At 36.9% G+C, this 15,742-nt stretch overlaps 1 protein-coding gene across 1 annotated transcript; it reads left to right on the plus strand.

Annotated features, from left to right (window-relative positions):
• The first annotated feature begins 2,384 nt into the window (after positions 1-2,384).
• Positions 2,385-12,096, plus strand: LOC306858865 (uncharacterized protein). Its single transcript, XM_079399636.1, has 7 exons — positions 2,385-2,434; positions 2,935-3,081; positions 4,620-6,338; positions 7,937-8,017; positions 9,534-9,572; positions 9,694-9,735; positions 11,070-12,096. The coding sequence occupies exons 2-7, from the start codon at positions 2,997-2,999 to the stop codon at positions 11,282-11,284; spliced, it is 2,181 nt and encodes a 726-aa protein (XP_079255762.1). The 5' UTR covers positions 2,385-2,434; positions 2,935-2,996; the 3' UTR covers positions 11,285-12,096.
• Positions 12,097-15,742: the final 3,646 nt, after the last annotated feature.

The raw sequence follows: 15,742 nt of genomic DNA on the forward strand, positions 1-15,742 counted from the left end.
CGTCTGAATTTGTTCATTTTGTTCGCTCTCTCTAATATAGTGCACTCAGCTGCAGTACACTATATAGGGATTAGAGAAGTAAGTGATTTCAGACAGTGTGGATCTCCAGGAACAGGATTGGGCACCCCTGATATACAGAATAAATATGTTCACCTTTCTGCTCGTTTTCTGCGATTTTGTAATTTTTGTGCCTCAAATTTTTTTTTAATCTCAGTGTCTCCGATGCCTTTGTGAACTTTCTTGACATGGTCTATAAGAAATAACATCAATTATATTAAAATTTGTAAACAAATTTGGAGTTAGCTGCCAAAACGGGATCATCATATTCACTTAAAACTAACGTTAATCCTCTGCGTCATCAGCGGCTCAGATGTCGGGAGTAAATGACAACTGCTATATTCATTATTACATCCAACAACATAACTCATCGATCACTCAATCGCACCGAAGTTGACACAATGGCAGACTGATGACAGCTCACTCAGGACGGGTCTAAGGTAAGACGGTCCTGTCAATCAACTATCGTGGAAGCGGCCTGCGCAGAACTACGTCATTCAGAACTACGTCAGCCTGATTCGAAAAAGGGGATTTTAAACCATTGGATGGATTTTTATCATTATAGGATGGATGAGTACACACACTTCCAACACACATTTATGTTCAAGCAACTTGTCAAGTGAATTTGGCATCCGATGACCTCTTGACCCCAATGAACTCTGTAACTGCAGATCTCACCACCTGGAAAGGGGTGTATCAACTGTTCCCATTTACCACCTACCACCATCCTTATGTCTTTCATGTTGGAAAAAATGTCAATAAGAAGTAGAAAGTTTAAATATCACAAACATCAAATGTTTTAATTTGCTTTGTACATTGTCTGAATATGACTATTAAAGGGATAGTTCGCCCAAAAATGAAAATTCGGTCATCATTTACTCACCCTCAAGTAGTTTCAAAACTGTACGAATGTCTTTATTCTGCTGAACACAAAGGAAGATATTCTGAAGAATGTGGGAAACAAAGGTGTTGTGGGGCACCATTGACTTCCATAGTATTTTTTTTCCCTACAATGGAAGTCAATGGTGCCCCAAAACAGCCTGGTTACAAAATAATATATAAAATAAAAACTTGGGACTGGAGAAGCGCATGTACTTCAAATTTCCCACGATCGGAGAGGTTGTTAATACGCATGTGCGAAGCAAATATCATAGATCAGACTTGTTGCACACACTAGTTATTTAAGGTGTTTCAAATGTACCAACTACTCGGTCTACCCCCTACACAGATCTGCTAACTTTATGAAAATAAGTGTAATGCTTAATTCACATGCTTTGGCACCACTATGCTTTGCAGTCATTTTGCCACTCACCAACATACCATCACATTATTTAGCATCTTTGACAGCTTTTTGTGATTGTATCTGCAAGTTCTACATTCAAATTAACGTTACTATGAACAGTTCACTTTAAAACATGAGCAGTTAAGTTGTGATTTATTACAGTTATTATTATACACTAATAGAAATGAAGTGCTCCACTTACCCTCTTGCATTTGGAGGTTCAACCTTCGTAACCGTCTGATCTCCTTTCCTTGTTTTTTTAGCTTCTCCTCAATCTCTTTTATTACATTTTTGTAGTTCTCTGTGAGTATAAAGAGGAAGATTGTACAAGTCGAGAGAAAACAGAAAAGAATGAATTGAATAAGTTAGCAAACCAGCATCATAGGATCATATATGCTGGTATTTTGGTGACTGTCGGGCACGTTCGAAAGAGAGTTTTGATTGAGTTACTTGAAGATCTGTTTGTCTGAGGCTATGGATTACAGGTAATAATGTTTTAAATAATGCTCAGTTTCTTACAGACTGAGTGTTTTGCTTCATAAGACCTCAATATATTGTCAGGAGTCATAGGTATTAATTTTGTGTTCCTTGATATGCTTTTTGTATTCTCAAAAACATGCCATGTTCCTCACTTGCATTTGATTAATCACCAAGGACCATTTTACTGTTCTATTGAAGAAAATAAGTCACCTACACCTTGGATGGCCTGATGGTGAGTCAATTAACAGCAAATATTCATTTTTGGGTGAACTATCCTTTTAAAGGGCTGGAGAAACTAGCAGAATTTTGTGTCAGAATCTGTGCTTCACTGTTATATGTTTCTCAGGTAAAGACAAGTGCTTTGTTTTCTCTCACCACTTACTGCCTATATGGTGAAAAATATATTTTGAGCACATAAATAAGTGTAAACAAATCTGTTATATTTACTTTGGATATTAGTCTGAATTGTCCTCTATCTTAATAAATATTTAGTAGAAGTGAGACAGAATAATAACACACATACTGTGTGAAATTATATGATTTTAGCAAAAAAGACTTTTATTTTGGTTTGGCGTTGTGACGACATAACGCTGCGTCTGATTCTGCTGGAGAAAGGTGAGCGGTTTTTTATAGTGTAAAATGTTTAAATCAACACAACTCGTTTAGAGTATTAAGCATAAAAATGAAACGCTTGTAATATTTAAAGGGTGATATTAGTTGTTTATTAATTATTTCGGGCTCCCGCACATGAGTAACAGCAAAGGTGCGTCTCATTTCGTGAATTAGTTTGTTATTAACATGAATTCTGGCAATTAATGGAGAAACTCCGAGTCAAATGAATCAAATGCTTCTCAAAATGATTCACTGTTTTGAATCGCTCGAGTCTGCTGCTCAAAAATACAACGAGAACAAACATGAGAGTGGAATATGTATAATCTACAAATCAGTAAATACTAAATACAAATGTATAATTTGTTTATTTATTTGAGTGCAATTTGAAGTCCATTAACTCTTACTCTGAGTCACTCCCTCACTAGTGTGCTGACTACTGAACTAGGGAGCTGATTGAGACGCTCCCTGAGATTCAGTTTGGATTTATTTTTCATCTTAAACAGGACAAAGTGTCCAAACACAACTGCTGAAGCAACTGAGAGCCACATGACCCACTATTATAAAGATGGAGTTTATTAAAGAGGAGAGTGAAGACCTGAGGATTGAAGAAGTGTTCAGTCTCAAACATGAAGATACTGAGGAACAAACAGGTTGGGTTTCTTTCTCAAAATGAAATGTTTTGTGGTCCAGGGTCACATATTTACAGGGTCTACAGAATTACAGATATGTAAATATTACAGAAATAATCATTTTAAGTAACATTAAACTAGGGGTGTGCGCAAATAGTTGAACATTAGAATAATCAGTCTGTAATTGAAGAGTTCATTTGCAAAAACCGATAAATGTCACTTGAAAAAAAAAACATGAAATGAGTGCCATGCATTATTCTCCACTTATTACACGGCTCTCTGGAATGCTTGATTCTGATTGGTCAGTTGAGACATTTGCAGGTTCGTTCTTTTCAAATAATAACTGCTCCAAAGTAATAACGCATAGCCGGCACTACTTGTATGTTTAAAATCCCTCCGCGCCAACAAAGATTACCGTTTGGCGCCATCTTGTGACAAACATAATGTTAGTCACGTGGTACTATATCGTTTCGCGGAAGGATAAAAATGTTAATTTAAAACAAATATGCCAATAAAATGTTTCAAATTCATATTCATGTCCAGTTTTTTTTCCTTATGTGGCAAGTAGCCGTGTAATAAGCGGGATAATGTACAGGCAGCCGGTAGTTATCGCGAAATAAGCCCCAACAGTGTGATCAGGACCCGAAGCGAAGCGGAGGGTCTTGTATCACACTGAAGGGGCTTATTTCGCGATAACTACATTATCCCTTACATATAGCGTGATCTGAACCCTAAACACGTTTTGTCAAAAAAACAGCTGGTATTGTCCACTTTTCAAGGCGTCGCGAGTTCACATCAGGAAAAATGTTTTTGCAAATGAACTCTTCGATTGTTATTCGAAAAATAAAAACAAAATTGTATCACGTGTTTGAGTGAATGTAAACAATGCTGTTATTGATCATGAGCCCAACTCCCACACCTGATCATGAGCTCAATAAATCCAATCGGTCGACTTCACATTGCTTTCATTTGCAATTTTTATCTACCACATTCCTATGTATGATCATTCTGGTAGCACGTGAAGGCAGCATCAGTGACAACAGCCAGAGATAATGATAGCTTTAGCAACATTAGCCTTACAGAGTGCCAAGAAGGCATAGAAACTGCAATTTGGAAAACAAATGATACTTACTGTGTCTGGAGCTGACGTTCACACGCAAAGTGTTGGTATTGATTCCCAACCATATATCTTTATTTTAAATTGGACCGTTTCACAGACAAATTTTAATTAGTTGAAGGACCCCATTCAAGGTCATGTTACTGAAGCCCCCTGTAAAGTCAATGACGTGCACATGGTAAATATCGGTCTCAGAATTGTTCAAATATTTAACTTTTTGGAACCAGTATAAAACTACTAAGTTTTGTTGTCCTTTGGTGTGACACCCCTAAATTATATTTTTTTAATTAAAACTGCATGATACTGGAAAACGAGCGATAGTGGTGATATTCTCGTCAATGCATTCAATCCACCATATTATAAAAAGTAAACCAGCTGTTTCAGTGTCTTACAAATCCAGCTCCGCTCAAGAACTCACATGTAATAAATTACACACCAACAGAGTCTCCTGATAAACAGTCAGCAACAGAGGATGTACCAAACCCCAAAGAAACTTTCGCCACCCACAAAAATTACTGCTACGTCTGCAAGAAACCTCAGTCTAAAATTTCACGTCACTTCAAACAGCATCAAAACAGTGAGACGGAAATTGCTGCTGCATTCTCTCTTCCTAAACACTCCCAGGACAGAAAACGGTTACTTGAAAAGCTACGAAACAGAGGCAATTACCAACACAATCAAGAGGTTATAGAAAGAAAAAGAGGACGACTGAAAATTAGGAGGCGCTCAGGAAGATCAGAAATCGAACTGAGTGCCAAAACATTTGTGCATTGTGTATACTGTAAAGGCCTGTATGTTCGCAAGGAGCTGTGGCGCCATACACGGAGATGCCCTTCAAAGATATCCGAAGCAACTGGGAAGGCCAAAGTATTAGGTTTGGCTGATATTGCAGAGTCAACATTCTCCCAACCAATATCTCCTGAGTTGTGGAAGATCTTGGGAAATATGAAGAATGATGACATTTCATCAGTAGTTCGAAATGATTTCCTCATACTTCAGTTGAGTCAGTGTCTTTACAACAAGCAAGGCAGTGATCCATCAAAATCTGAATACGTCAGACAGAAGGCTCGAGAAATGGGCAGACTCTTGCTAAGATTGAGAAGAAAATACTCCATGTATAGCTTTGAAGATGCTGTGAAACCGAACAATTTTTACAAAGTCATTGAGGCTGTGAAAGATGTTGCTGGTTACGATGAAAAGAGCCATTTGTATAAGACACCAAGTCTTGCACTGAAGTTAGGACATTCACTTAACAAGATTGGTGGCATTATTCTCTGCAGGGCCATCGCAGTAGAGGATGATGTTATGACAAAAGCAGCAGAGCGATTCAGAAGACTGTGCTCAAGTGAATGGGCAGGACATGTCTCCCATGCTGCTCTTGCTACTTTGAGCAAATCAAAGTTCAGCAAACCATCTACTATACCATTCACACAGGACGTGCAGCTTCTCCACCAATACCTAGAGAAGAAATCAGTTGAAGCATTTGAAAGCCTGAAAAATCACGAGTCTTCGCATACATATGCAGAACTCGCCAAAGTGACACTTGCACAAGTAATAATCTTCAACAGACGTTGTGCAGGAGAAGTCTCAAAAATGACACTTGAGTGTTTCAAGAAAAGAAGCCAGACTGAGCTCCATGAGGACATAGCTCTCGGTCTCTCTCCATCTGAACAAAAAATGTCCAAGCATTTCAGCAGAGTAGAAATCATGGGCAAGAATGGGAGAAAAGTTGCTATTTTGTTAAATCCTGAACTTGAAAGAGCAATTAAACTTATTGTGGAGAAGAGAGATGCATGTGAAGTAGACAGGGACAACCCCTTCCTATTTGGAAGACCAAATTGCTCACCCACCAGCTTCTTCAGTGGAAAAGACTGCATCAGGCTTTTTGCAAGTCAGTGTGGTGCGAAGAACCCAGAACATCTCCGGTCTACACAGCTCCGCAAGCAAGTGGCAACAGTGTCCCAGATTCTCAGTCTTAAGGATAACGAGCTGGACCAACTTGCCAACTTGTTGGGCCATGACATTCAGGTCCATAGAGACTACTATCGGTTGCCAGATGCAACTATAGAAATTGCAAAAATCTCAAAGCTGCTACTAGCAATGGAAAAAGGAAATCTTGCAAGATTCCAAGGAAAAACTCTTGATGAAATTGAGATTGAAGGTATGTGCATAGCTTTATATAATAATAATAATATAATAATATGAAATATTTATTTAAATAATAGAAGTTCAGGAGCTACCCTCATGGCCAAAAATATTGGCACCCTTGGTAAATATGATCAAAGGCGGCTGTGAAAATGAATCTGCATTGTTAATCCTTGTGATCTTTTATTTAAAAAAGTCACAAAAATCTAACATTTTATTCGATAATAAGAATTTAAAATGGGGGGGAAATAGCATTATGAAATAAATGTTTTTCTCTAATACACATTGGCCATAATTAACGGCACCCTTTTATTCAATACTTTTTGAAACCTCCATTTTCCAGTTTAACAGCTCCAAATTTTCTCCTATAATGTCTGATGAGGTTAGAGAACACCTGACGAGATCAGAGACCATTCCTTCATCCAGAATCTTTCCAGATCCTTCAGATTCACAGCTCCATGTTGGTGCTTCTTCTCCTCAGTTCATCTCACTCATTTTCTACAGGGTTCAGGTCAGAGGACTGGAATGGCCAGCAGAAGCTTGGTTTTGTGCTCAATGACCCATTTTTGTGTTGGTTTTGAGGTTTGTGTTTGGATTATTGTACGGTTGGAAGATCCAAACATGGCCCATTATAAGATTTCTAACAGAGTCAGTCACTTATCGATTTTGTTATCTGTTGGTATTTGATAGAATCCATGATGCCATTTGTCTAAACAAGATGTCCAGGACCTCCAGCAGAAATATAGGCCCACAACATCAAAAATACAATACTTTTTTATTCCTGTGTTCACCAAACCCAACTTGAGTGTTTGCTGCTAAAAAAGCTAATTGTTTAGTTTTTGTTTTGTTTTTGTTAGTTAGTTTTTTTCATCTGACCATAGAAGCCAGTCCCATTTGAAGTTCCAGTCGTGTCTGATAACTGAACATGCTGGAGATTGTTTTTGGATTAGCTGGGAGAATTTTTCTTGAAACCCTCCCAAACAACATGTTGTGATGTAGGTGCTGTTTGACAATTTTTTTTTTTTAAAGGTTTTCTGACCCCGAGACTCAACTATTGTCTGCAATTCTCCAGCTGTGGTCCTTGGAGAGTCTTTAGCCACTCAAACTCTCCTTCTCACCGTGCATTAGGACGATATAGACACACGTCCTCTTCCAGGCAGTTTCGTAATATTTTCTGTTGATTGGAAATTCTTAATTATTGCCCTGATGGTGGAAATGGGCATTTTCACTGCTCTAGCTCTTTTATTAAAGCCATTTCACTAATTTGTGAAGCTCAATTATCTTTTGCTGCACATCAGAAATATATTCTTTGTTTTTCTCATTGTGATGGGTGATTAAGGGAATATACTAAGAATTTCTAGGGGTGCCAATAATTGCGTCCAACGTGTATTATAGAAAAACATTTATTTCATAATGATATTTCCCCCATTTTAAATTCTTATTATCCAATGAAAGGTTAGATTTTTGTGACTTTTTTAAATAAAAGATTAACAATGCAGATTAATTTTCACAGCCTTCTTAGATCATATTTACCAAGGGTGCTGATATTTTTGGCCATGACTGTATGTGTGTGTACTTAATGCATGTGTATGTGTCAAATATGCTTTTCTATAGATGAAATTGATCTGGAATCAGACGAGGAAGAAATAAGTGATGATGATGACGAAGACTCAGATCCTGCCCATGGAGTAAGGGGTACGTAATGAATTTTATTCCAGTGTGTCAATGGTATAGTCTATAGTGTATTCACTACAGAACTTACCACAGGAGGCCCACTACAGTCTTCATACAGGCTTGCAAGTGGCCTCCTTCTAGTTTATATGGCTTTATTAAGAAAAGTTAAATGAACCTAAATAGCGATGCATCCAATAAACTATGTAAGCAGTCTATTATCGATATGTTCAGTTTTGGTATTTGCTCATACCAATTACAGATTCCTGTATTGTCATTTCTTTTGTGGTTTATAAAAATATTGTGTAGAGATGGCAAAAGAATATGACTATTAGTTGTCTTGTTTTGTTTAGCAAATAGATGTTTTCTTCATTCATAATTATGCCTGTTAAAGGGGACATGAACGGCATTTTTTATAATTTCATAATGATTCCTGAGGTGCACTTAATGTTAGTATGATTTTTACATTATTTTAGATAATTTTTTACCCTGATTTTAGCCCTCTGATTTTAATGCTCCGTCTGTTGTCAGACTTAAGTATAAACACCCACTACTTCAATTGGCTGACATTATGCATATGAAATATGTATTACATGTGGAGCTCTCTCGAAAACATTTACTACATTTTTACTATTACAGCTGTCGAGATTATCTAATTGTGAAAGGTAATGATTATAGCAGTGTATTTAGGGCAACTCCTGTCACATGAAAGGCTGCAGCGATGTACAATGTAGCCAATGACAGCCGATGTTGAGTGCATCTCGTCATTGCAGTTTGAGCTCTGCACTCTCACGAATGCTTTCATCATAATCAACTGCAAACATGATGCAAGTAAGAGATTCATTGTGCAATGTAGAAAGCATCATTTATTATAACACGACCGTTGGTGAGAGTCCAGAAAAAGAGCAGGTTCTGAGTTCCCATCCAGGGATATTATCTGGGCCTTGTGATTTTTGTGGGTTTATTTGCCTGATACTTTGTGCCACATCTGCAGATGAGACTGTAAATGGCAAGTTTTTTGTGATTCCACCAGACAGTTTTAACTTTGAAGGATCAATGAAGGGGGTTTCAAAGCGGGCAAAGAATTAGTCAAATTCATCCGGTGTAAAACGTGTGTCCATGACCTCAGCCCTGCACTGATACTCAGTAGCCCCTGCCACATCCACCGGGTGTTAACAGTGGTGTAGTAACACTTTAGTCTTTGTTTGTATTGTCTCTTGGCATCCCTAATGGCTCATATCTGGTCATATCTGGCCTTCTTGTAGTCACTGGCATTACCTGAGACAAATGTAGTACAACCGGCATGCAGAATAGAAATAACTTCACAGTTTATCCATGGTTTTTGATTGTGCCTGTTAAAGTGATCTAGATATACCACAATGTTATCAACACAGGTTTTAACGTGCCTGATAGCAGCTATATGTTACTGTAAATCTGGTCCAATATGTTTTTCTCTCTTGCAGACAAGTTTAAGTAAGAAATACGTTTAATTTCTTTTAAAAAATATATATATATTTTTTTCAATTAAAAACTAAAATAGGGATGAAGTTGACCCAGGAAGAGGCAGAAAGTTCCAATGGTAATTTTTAAATGAAATTTAATATATGTTTGTATTATATTTATACATATTCAGATTTAAGATGGTCAGAAATTGTTTGCATTGTAAAGAAGAGGAATAAAGTATTGCTTTCTTTCCATAGGAAAAAGAAAAATGTCTCCAGATGAGGCTGAGAGCTCCACAGGTATGTTTAGGGTGTGCGTTGTGTCAACACCGTCAGACATTCATTAAAATGTAATAAAATCAGGCAATATCAGGGGCAGCTGTCACTATAAAGGACCCCTTGCCACAGTCCTCCTCTGCAGAGTACATCACTGTCACAGAGAGTACACAGGTGTCACAACGATGATATATCAGCGCCATTTTCCAAATTCTGAGGGAATTATTTGAAATATTTAGATAATTTTATTCTCCTGAAGCAGGTTCTTTTGGCATCTAGCATCAACAGAGAAAACAAAATGTCTACTACAGGAACTCAGTTTGTTTTGTTAAAGAAATGCCAAATTTGTCAACACTGTCAGATGTCACCAGAACATAAGATTCAAGGAACATAATGCTGAGGGAACACAAAACACTGGAAAAAACATATCTATACATAATACAGTTCGTTTGTATTCTGATCATTTTTGGATCATTTGTTAAGATGATTTAAAAAAAATGAAGATCCTGGTGAATATAAATGGATAGAGGTAACAACTAATTGTTTTATTTGTTGAATTACCAGTTTAAAAGTTACCATAGCAGATGCACAGCAGACATACTGTTCTGAGGTGAGAGAAAATACAGTTAGCTCCATATATATTTGGACACAGGCACAATTTTTATTATTTTAGCTGCTAACCAAAACATATTCAAGTTACAGTTATATATGAATATGGGCTTAAAGGGGTCATATGATGCAATTTCAGGTTTTCCTTTGTCTTTGGAGTAGGGTCGATTAATTGTCGATAAAAGCTATCGATGGTCGATTAAGCAGTTTCATTTTGGGGTGCGTGCGGCTCGTGCGCAAAACACGTGTAAACGAACTTCGTTACATTTAAATATAGCGCAAGAATTGAAGATCGGATTTATATTGACTTTGTGGCCATGTGTAAATTGAAACGTTTTAACAAATCAGATAGATATCCGACGCATGAAATAACCAGGTGTTGATTCTAAGTGTGCCATTTGCATTTGGAAGCTGTTGCTGTGAACCCACATCATGCGGTCAAAGGAGCTTTCCATGCAAGTGAAACAGACAATTGTTAGACTTCAAAAACAAATCCATTAAGAGAGATAGCAGGAAAATTCGGAGTGGCCAAATCGACAGTTTGGTACATTCTAAGATAAAACAAAGAATGCACTGGTGAGTTCAGGAACATTAAAAGACACGGACGTCCATGGAGGACAACAGTGGTGGATGATCTGAGGATCCTCTCCAGCCAAGAGAAAATTTTATAACAAATACAACAGCTGGGTCGAAGGGAGGCATTTATAGTTTCAGCTATCAGTGAATATATTTATTTATTTATTTTGCAGAGGCCAAATCAAGGAGAAGGCCATGGAGCCCAAATGAAGTGAATGCAGTCATGAAACATTTCAAAGCCCATATTTCAAAAGGACACCTCGTAACAACGGCAGAGTGTAAGCAGTGCAAGGCTGCAGAGGACTCTGTTCTAAGAGAAAGAACAGTACAGAATATAAGGGATTTCGTGAGGAACCGAGGTGTGCAGTTAAAAAAGAAATGTTCTTAGATTAGTTTGTTTTGTTGACCCAGTGAAGTTCAAAAGAAAAGATGTATAGAAAAGACAAATGTAAAAGAGAAGAAAAATTTAAAAACTGTAACTCTAGGGGTACATCAGCTTGAGTTATGGGTAATCTTGATAAGTTTTACAGTATATGGCAACCATTTCTAGATCATTTGGATCAATGTAATGCTTACTCTGACCAGCAATGTAGTGCTTAGTATTTTCTGCCCTCTATCGAGTGCTACTTTGTTTTTCCACTGAAACTGCTTGTATGCCCTGGTTGCACTTACAAGTCTGTTTTTTTTTCTTTTATAATTTTATTATTTTGTATTTTGTTGTGCAATGTGAAACTAATAAAAATACTACAAAAGCAGTTCAATCGAGCAGCGAGTGATGCCCTCGTTTCTTTTATAGTTAGATTAACATTAATGAGACAGATGGCCTATTAAGTCCTACTGTAGTACTGCACTGGTGGAAGCGCCGTTATGTGGGGAAGCAGTCTTCATGATAAGCGAGTGAAGAAAGGGTACTCATTTCAGAAAATGTACAAATAAAGATAATTTTAGATGTTTAATTAATATTTGGAGCACTGGAATCGCTAGACGAAGGCTTAATGTGCTGGTATTCGGTAATGCGATAGGCCTATATTACGATAATGAATATGCTCAATATTGTTATCGTGGGCACTTCAAAATACTAAGAATGATTATTACAAATTATTCTGAATTTTGAATGCATGTTAAGATTACCTTTCCCATCAACTGGGAAACAATGTGTTTTGGGCATAACCTGCAATAAACCAATCAGAGTCTCATCTCCCATTCCCTTTAAGAGCCTGTTAAGTCTAAATGAAGTATACACAGCGCAAAGACTGAATGCGTCTCCAGAGAGGAAATGGAGCTGTGAGCAAAATACGTAGCCTAACTGTGCTATTTTCTGTTTCTGAAACATATTTAGTCCCAAATCAAATTTAATTTGATTTATTGCCTTTATGTTCCAGGAATAAGATGAATACATTGACAATGATTCCGTTTCAGTTAACATAGTTAACTGAACCGTTAACAAATAGTTAAATCTCTCTACATGGACATGTTAAGTTTTGAGCAACAAATTATATATGAGTTTGAAATATCCAGAAGTTCTTTCCAATCCTGTAATTTGAAGACCTGAGACCAGTAATTTACTGATTCTGTGTGATTTAAATCAGAGGAGAACAAAAACAAAAAAAGACATTAAGAGAGGTCAAAAGGGGATTTATGAAGTCAGTCAATTATTTAAAAATAAAAAAAGCAGCAATCAATAACCAGTAACAATTTTTAGTGGATCAAGAAAAAAGAAAAGATTAGACAGTGGTTAATTAAAAAAAAAAACAGCTTGTGGCTACATACGTAGATTAATTCACGCTTCATAGGGAATAATAGAGCAGAATCTTTTTATTTTACATCTGACAAGTTGGTAGCTGATTCCTGAATTGCAATAATTACTACAATAATTGCAGATTTCTGAATAGGATATATGTATATGGCAATATAGAGAAAGCAAGTAAGCACCGTAGAAGAAAAACTATATACGACCTATTATATTTAGATTTTAATCAGATTTTATTGACAGATCTGGATTAAAAATGTGGTATTAGTTACTATATGAACTAATAAGAGCGTCTCTTCAATATAATTGTACAGACTCAGTGGGGAAGGTGACTAAGAAAGCTGTCCTAATTAATGAGCGATTCTAACCAAAAAGTAAGAGAGAAGAGGAAAAAGGGAAGCAAGCCCTGAGAAAAGAGCTCAACAGTAGAAGAACAGTATTCTCTGTTTTCTTGAAAAATGAAAGACCATTTATATTTTTTACCCATTTTAGATAGTCTTCCTTGCACAAGGAAAACTTTTTCTCTTGGAAAAACGGTAAGGGAAATTTTATCCATTTCTTTATTTATTCATTAAGATTTTTTCACACATTTTTATTTCAATTTATCTGCCTGTGTGTGCGCATGTCTTAAAATTGATCTTTTCATTTCCTTTACTTTTTAATACTGCTTGTTCATTCTTTTTCTCACAGCTCCCTTAGAGAAAGAGAGAGAGCGACCCAAAATGCGAGCGCGCCTTGGAATGCAAGCTGATACCACGGACACGCGTGCTGCAGATGTGCCTATGTGGAAGATTCAAAACATGCCGATTTCCGAATCTGGATCTCATGAGTCAAAGGTCACATATGGATATCATTATTATTATTATGAGGTCACAAAAGGTCAAAATCATTAATCATTTAAACCTTTGCTCCCGGCTACTCACTACTGCTGACCGAGTTAAGGTTACTTCTTGAATAATACATGCCTTAACTCAGTGGTTCTCAATGATCCTCCAAGGGGAGCGCGAGATAACTTAAGACTATAAGTATATATTCAATTCACAAATTTTATGATTAATATAATTATTTTTTTTTTTAAATCAAGATGAAAAAGTAGCAGCACCACCTCGCCCGTACGTATTCTGTGATAGCCTATTATTCTGTGTTTCGGAGCAGCTCAAGCAATTTCTCATTGCGCTGTGTGAAATACAGACTGAACAGCGGCTCAAAACACCCGAGCACTGCATGAGCATATGATACGCAAACTACAGCTCTCGGCTGGATAAAAGAACCCAGTATTGCACTAGCGAGGTTTTGTAATCAAGGTAAGGACGATTAGTGACATACAGCAGTCGTGCATTATGCGCGCGTTTATCCGTTATATTAATGCGCAAACAAACCGTGTATGTGTGCTCTTGGCACATCTAAATCATCATATTTCTGCTTGAACACACTTCAGTATATTCACATTGCTGTCAAAATTGATGTACAGCGAGTGTTTTGTAACGGATGCTCGCAGAAGAAGTGTGTTTTGGAGAAGTTTGTGAGGAATAGTGATGTTTATGTAGGCCTGTGGGTATCAGACGCTCCAGGAGGACCTGGCTGCTGACTGATGACATCGAGCCGCCTTCAGATTGCTGAGTTTGCACACATTTAGAATGGTTTCATTTGTTTGAAAACCCCTGTCCTAAAGCATGCCCCACATCGTGAGAAAACAAACAATTAATCAGGTGAGAAGATTTTAACTGTTAAATATACATTATTTGAAGATAATTTTGTTAATACTCAGTAAAATATGGGGGGAAATGTAGTTTATCAAACTAATGCTCTTTAATGTTTAAACAGGAAGTTTTTTTTTATTTGTTTTTTTTTACAACAGGAACACCACACATGACTTTGTTCCATTTACAAGATAAAAGCCTTTCAAAACAAACTTCCTGCTTAAATATTAAGGCACACTAGTGTGATAAACAGTGCATTTCCCCCCATATTTTACTGAATATTAACAATTATGTACAAATAATGCTTTTTCACTCAAAAACAGAGGTGCATAAGTTCATATTAATGAGGCTTTCAATCAATCAGATCAGTAAAAACAATTTAAAACATGTCCTAACTGAAATATTTGGTGATAATATAGCATAACGAGAGATTTATATGATATTTCTGTAGGCTCGTCATTTTTGACCGGGAACACCAGAAGTGAAACAAAGTGGAGAAAAAAAATAAATAAAAATAATCACAATAAAAGTACAAAAATTATCTGAAAAATTTTGGGAAGTTGTTATACACTTGTGGCATGTGGTGGGGCTTTATGATTGTTGATAGTGGCTACTATGACGCTCGTGACGTCTGTAATTGGCGCCGTGCCACACACATACATAAGTGACACGTCCCGGCTTAAAAAAACAATACAACCTTATGAAGCTTCTGAAGGGTAGTACTAAATTAATAAAAATAGGGTGCTAATGGCACAATAGGTGGATCAGGTGTTCTGTGCCTAAATATTTAGTCATGGATCCTTACTGTAACATTTAAAATCTATTAGGTTTTTTAGCTGAAGCCGAAGTGTTACAGTCAGTGACTGAATGTACAGGATGGAGGCTGTCATGCATACAGGACAAAAAAAGATTGATGATGGACTTATTACTTCATTAACAAAGCTGTTAGATTCAGGTGGATGAGATAAAGGTCATGCATACACAGGTGTTTTTGATTAAGGACTGGGATAATCGATGGTTTTTATACGATATCATGTGTTCCTCACTTTTAGTTTTCATATAGCAGCCAGTAATGTGAACTCACAGGGTTTGTTTCAAATCTCTGGCACCTTGTTCGGTTTTGCATTGTGTGAGCGCAGACAGTTGCTTCAGCCCGATCATTTAGTACAAATTAATGCAATAAGAACTTACAGACCAGTCAAAAATAGCTGTGAAAACATTGTAAAAGGTAGTGGTGAGTTACACGGCAATGTTGTTGATTAAAAAAAAAATATATATAATGGGTCTGGTGCTGCAAATACCAAACAAAAATTCAGTAAATGCTGGTCCGTTTTAGGAGAGTAGGTTAGATAAATGTTGCTACTGAATTCAGGTAAACAGTTCACATTCTGAAACA

Source organism: Barbus barbus (assembly GCF_936440315.1).
Source record: "Barbus barbus genome assembly, chromosome: 39".
Lineage (NCBI taxonomy): Eukaryota > Metazoa > Chordata > Actinopteri > Cypriniformes > Cyprinidae > Barbus > Barbus barbus.

Excerpts from the sequence above, each read along its gene's own strand:
- LOC306858865 (XM_079399636.1), top strand. The coding sequence starts at position 2,997 with ATGGAGTTTATTAAAGAGGAGAGTGAAGACCTGAGGATTGAAGAAGTG. Across the intron at positions 3,082-4,619 it reads AGATACTGAGGAACAAACAG|AGTCTCCTGATAAACAGTCA; the intron begins GTTGGGTTTCTT and ends ACACACCAACAG. Across the intron at positions 9,573-9,693 it reads AGAGGCAGAAAGTTCCAATG|GAAAAAGAAAAATGTCTCCA; the intron begins GTAATTTTTAAA and ends TTCTTTCCATAG.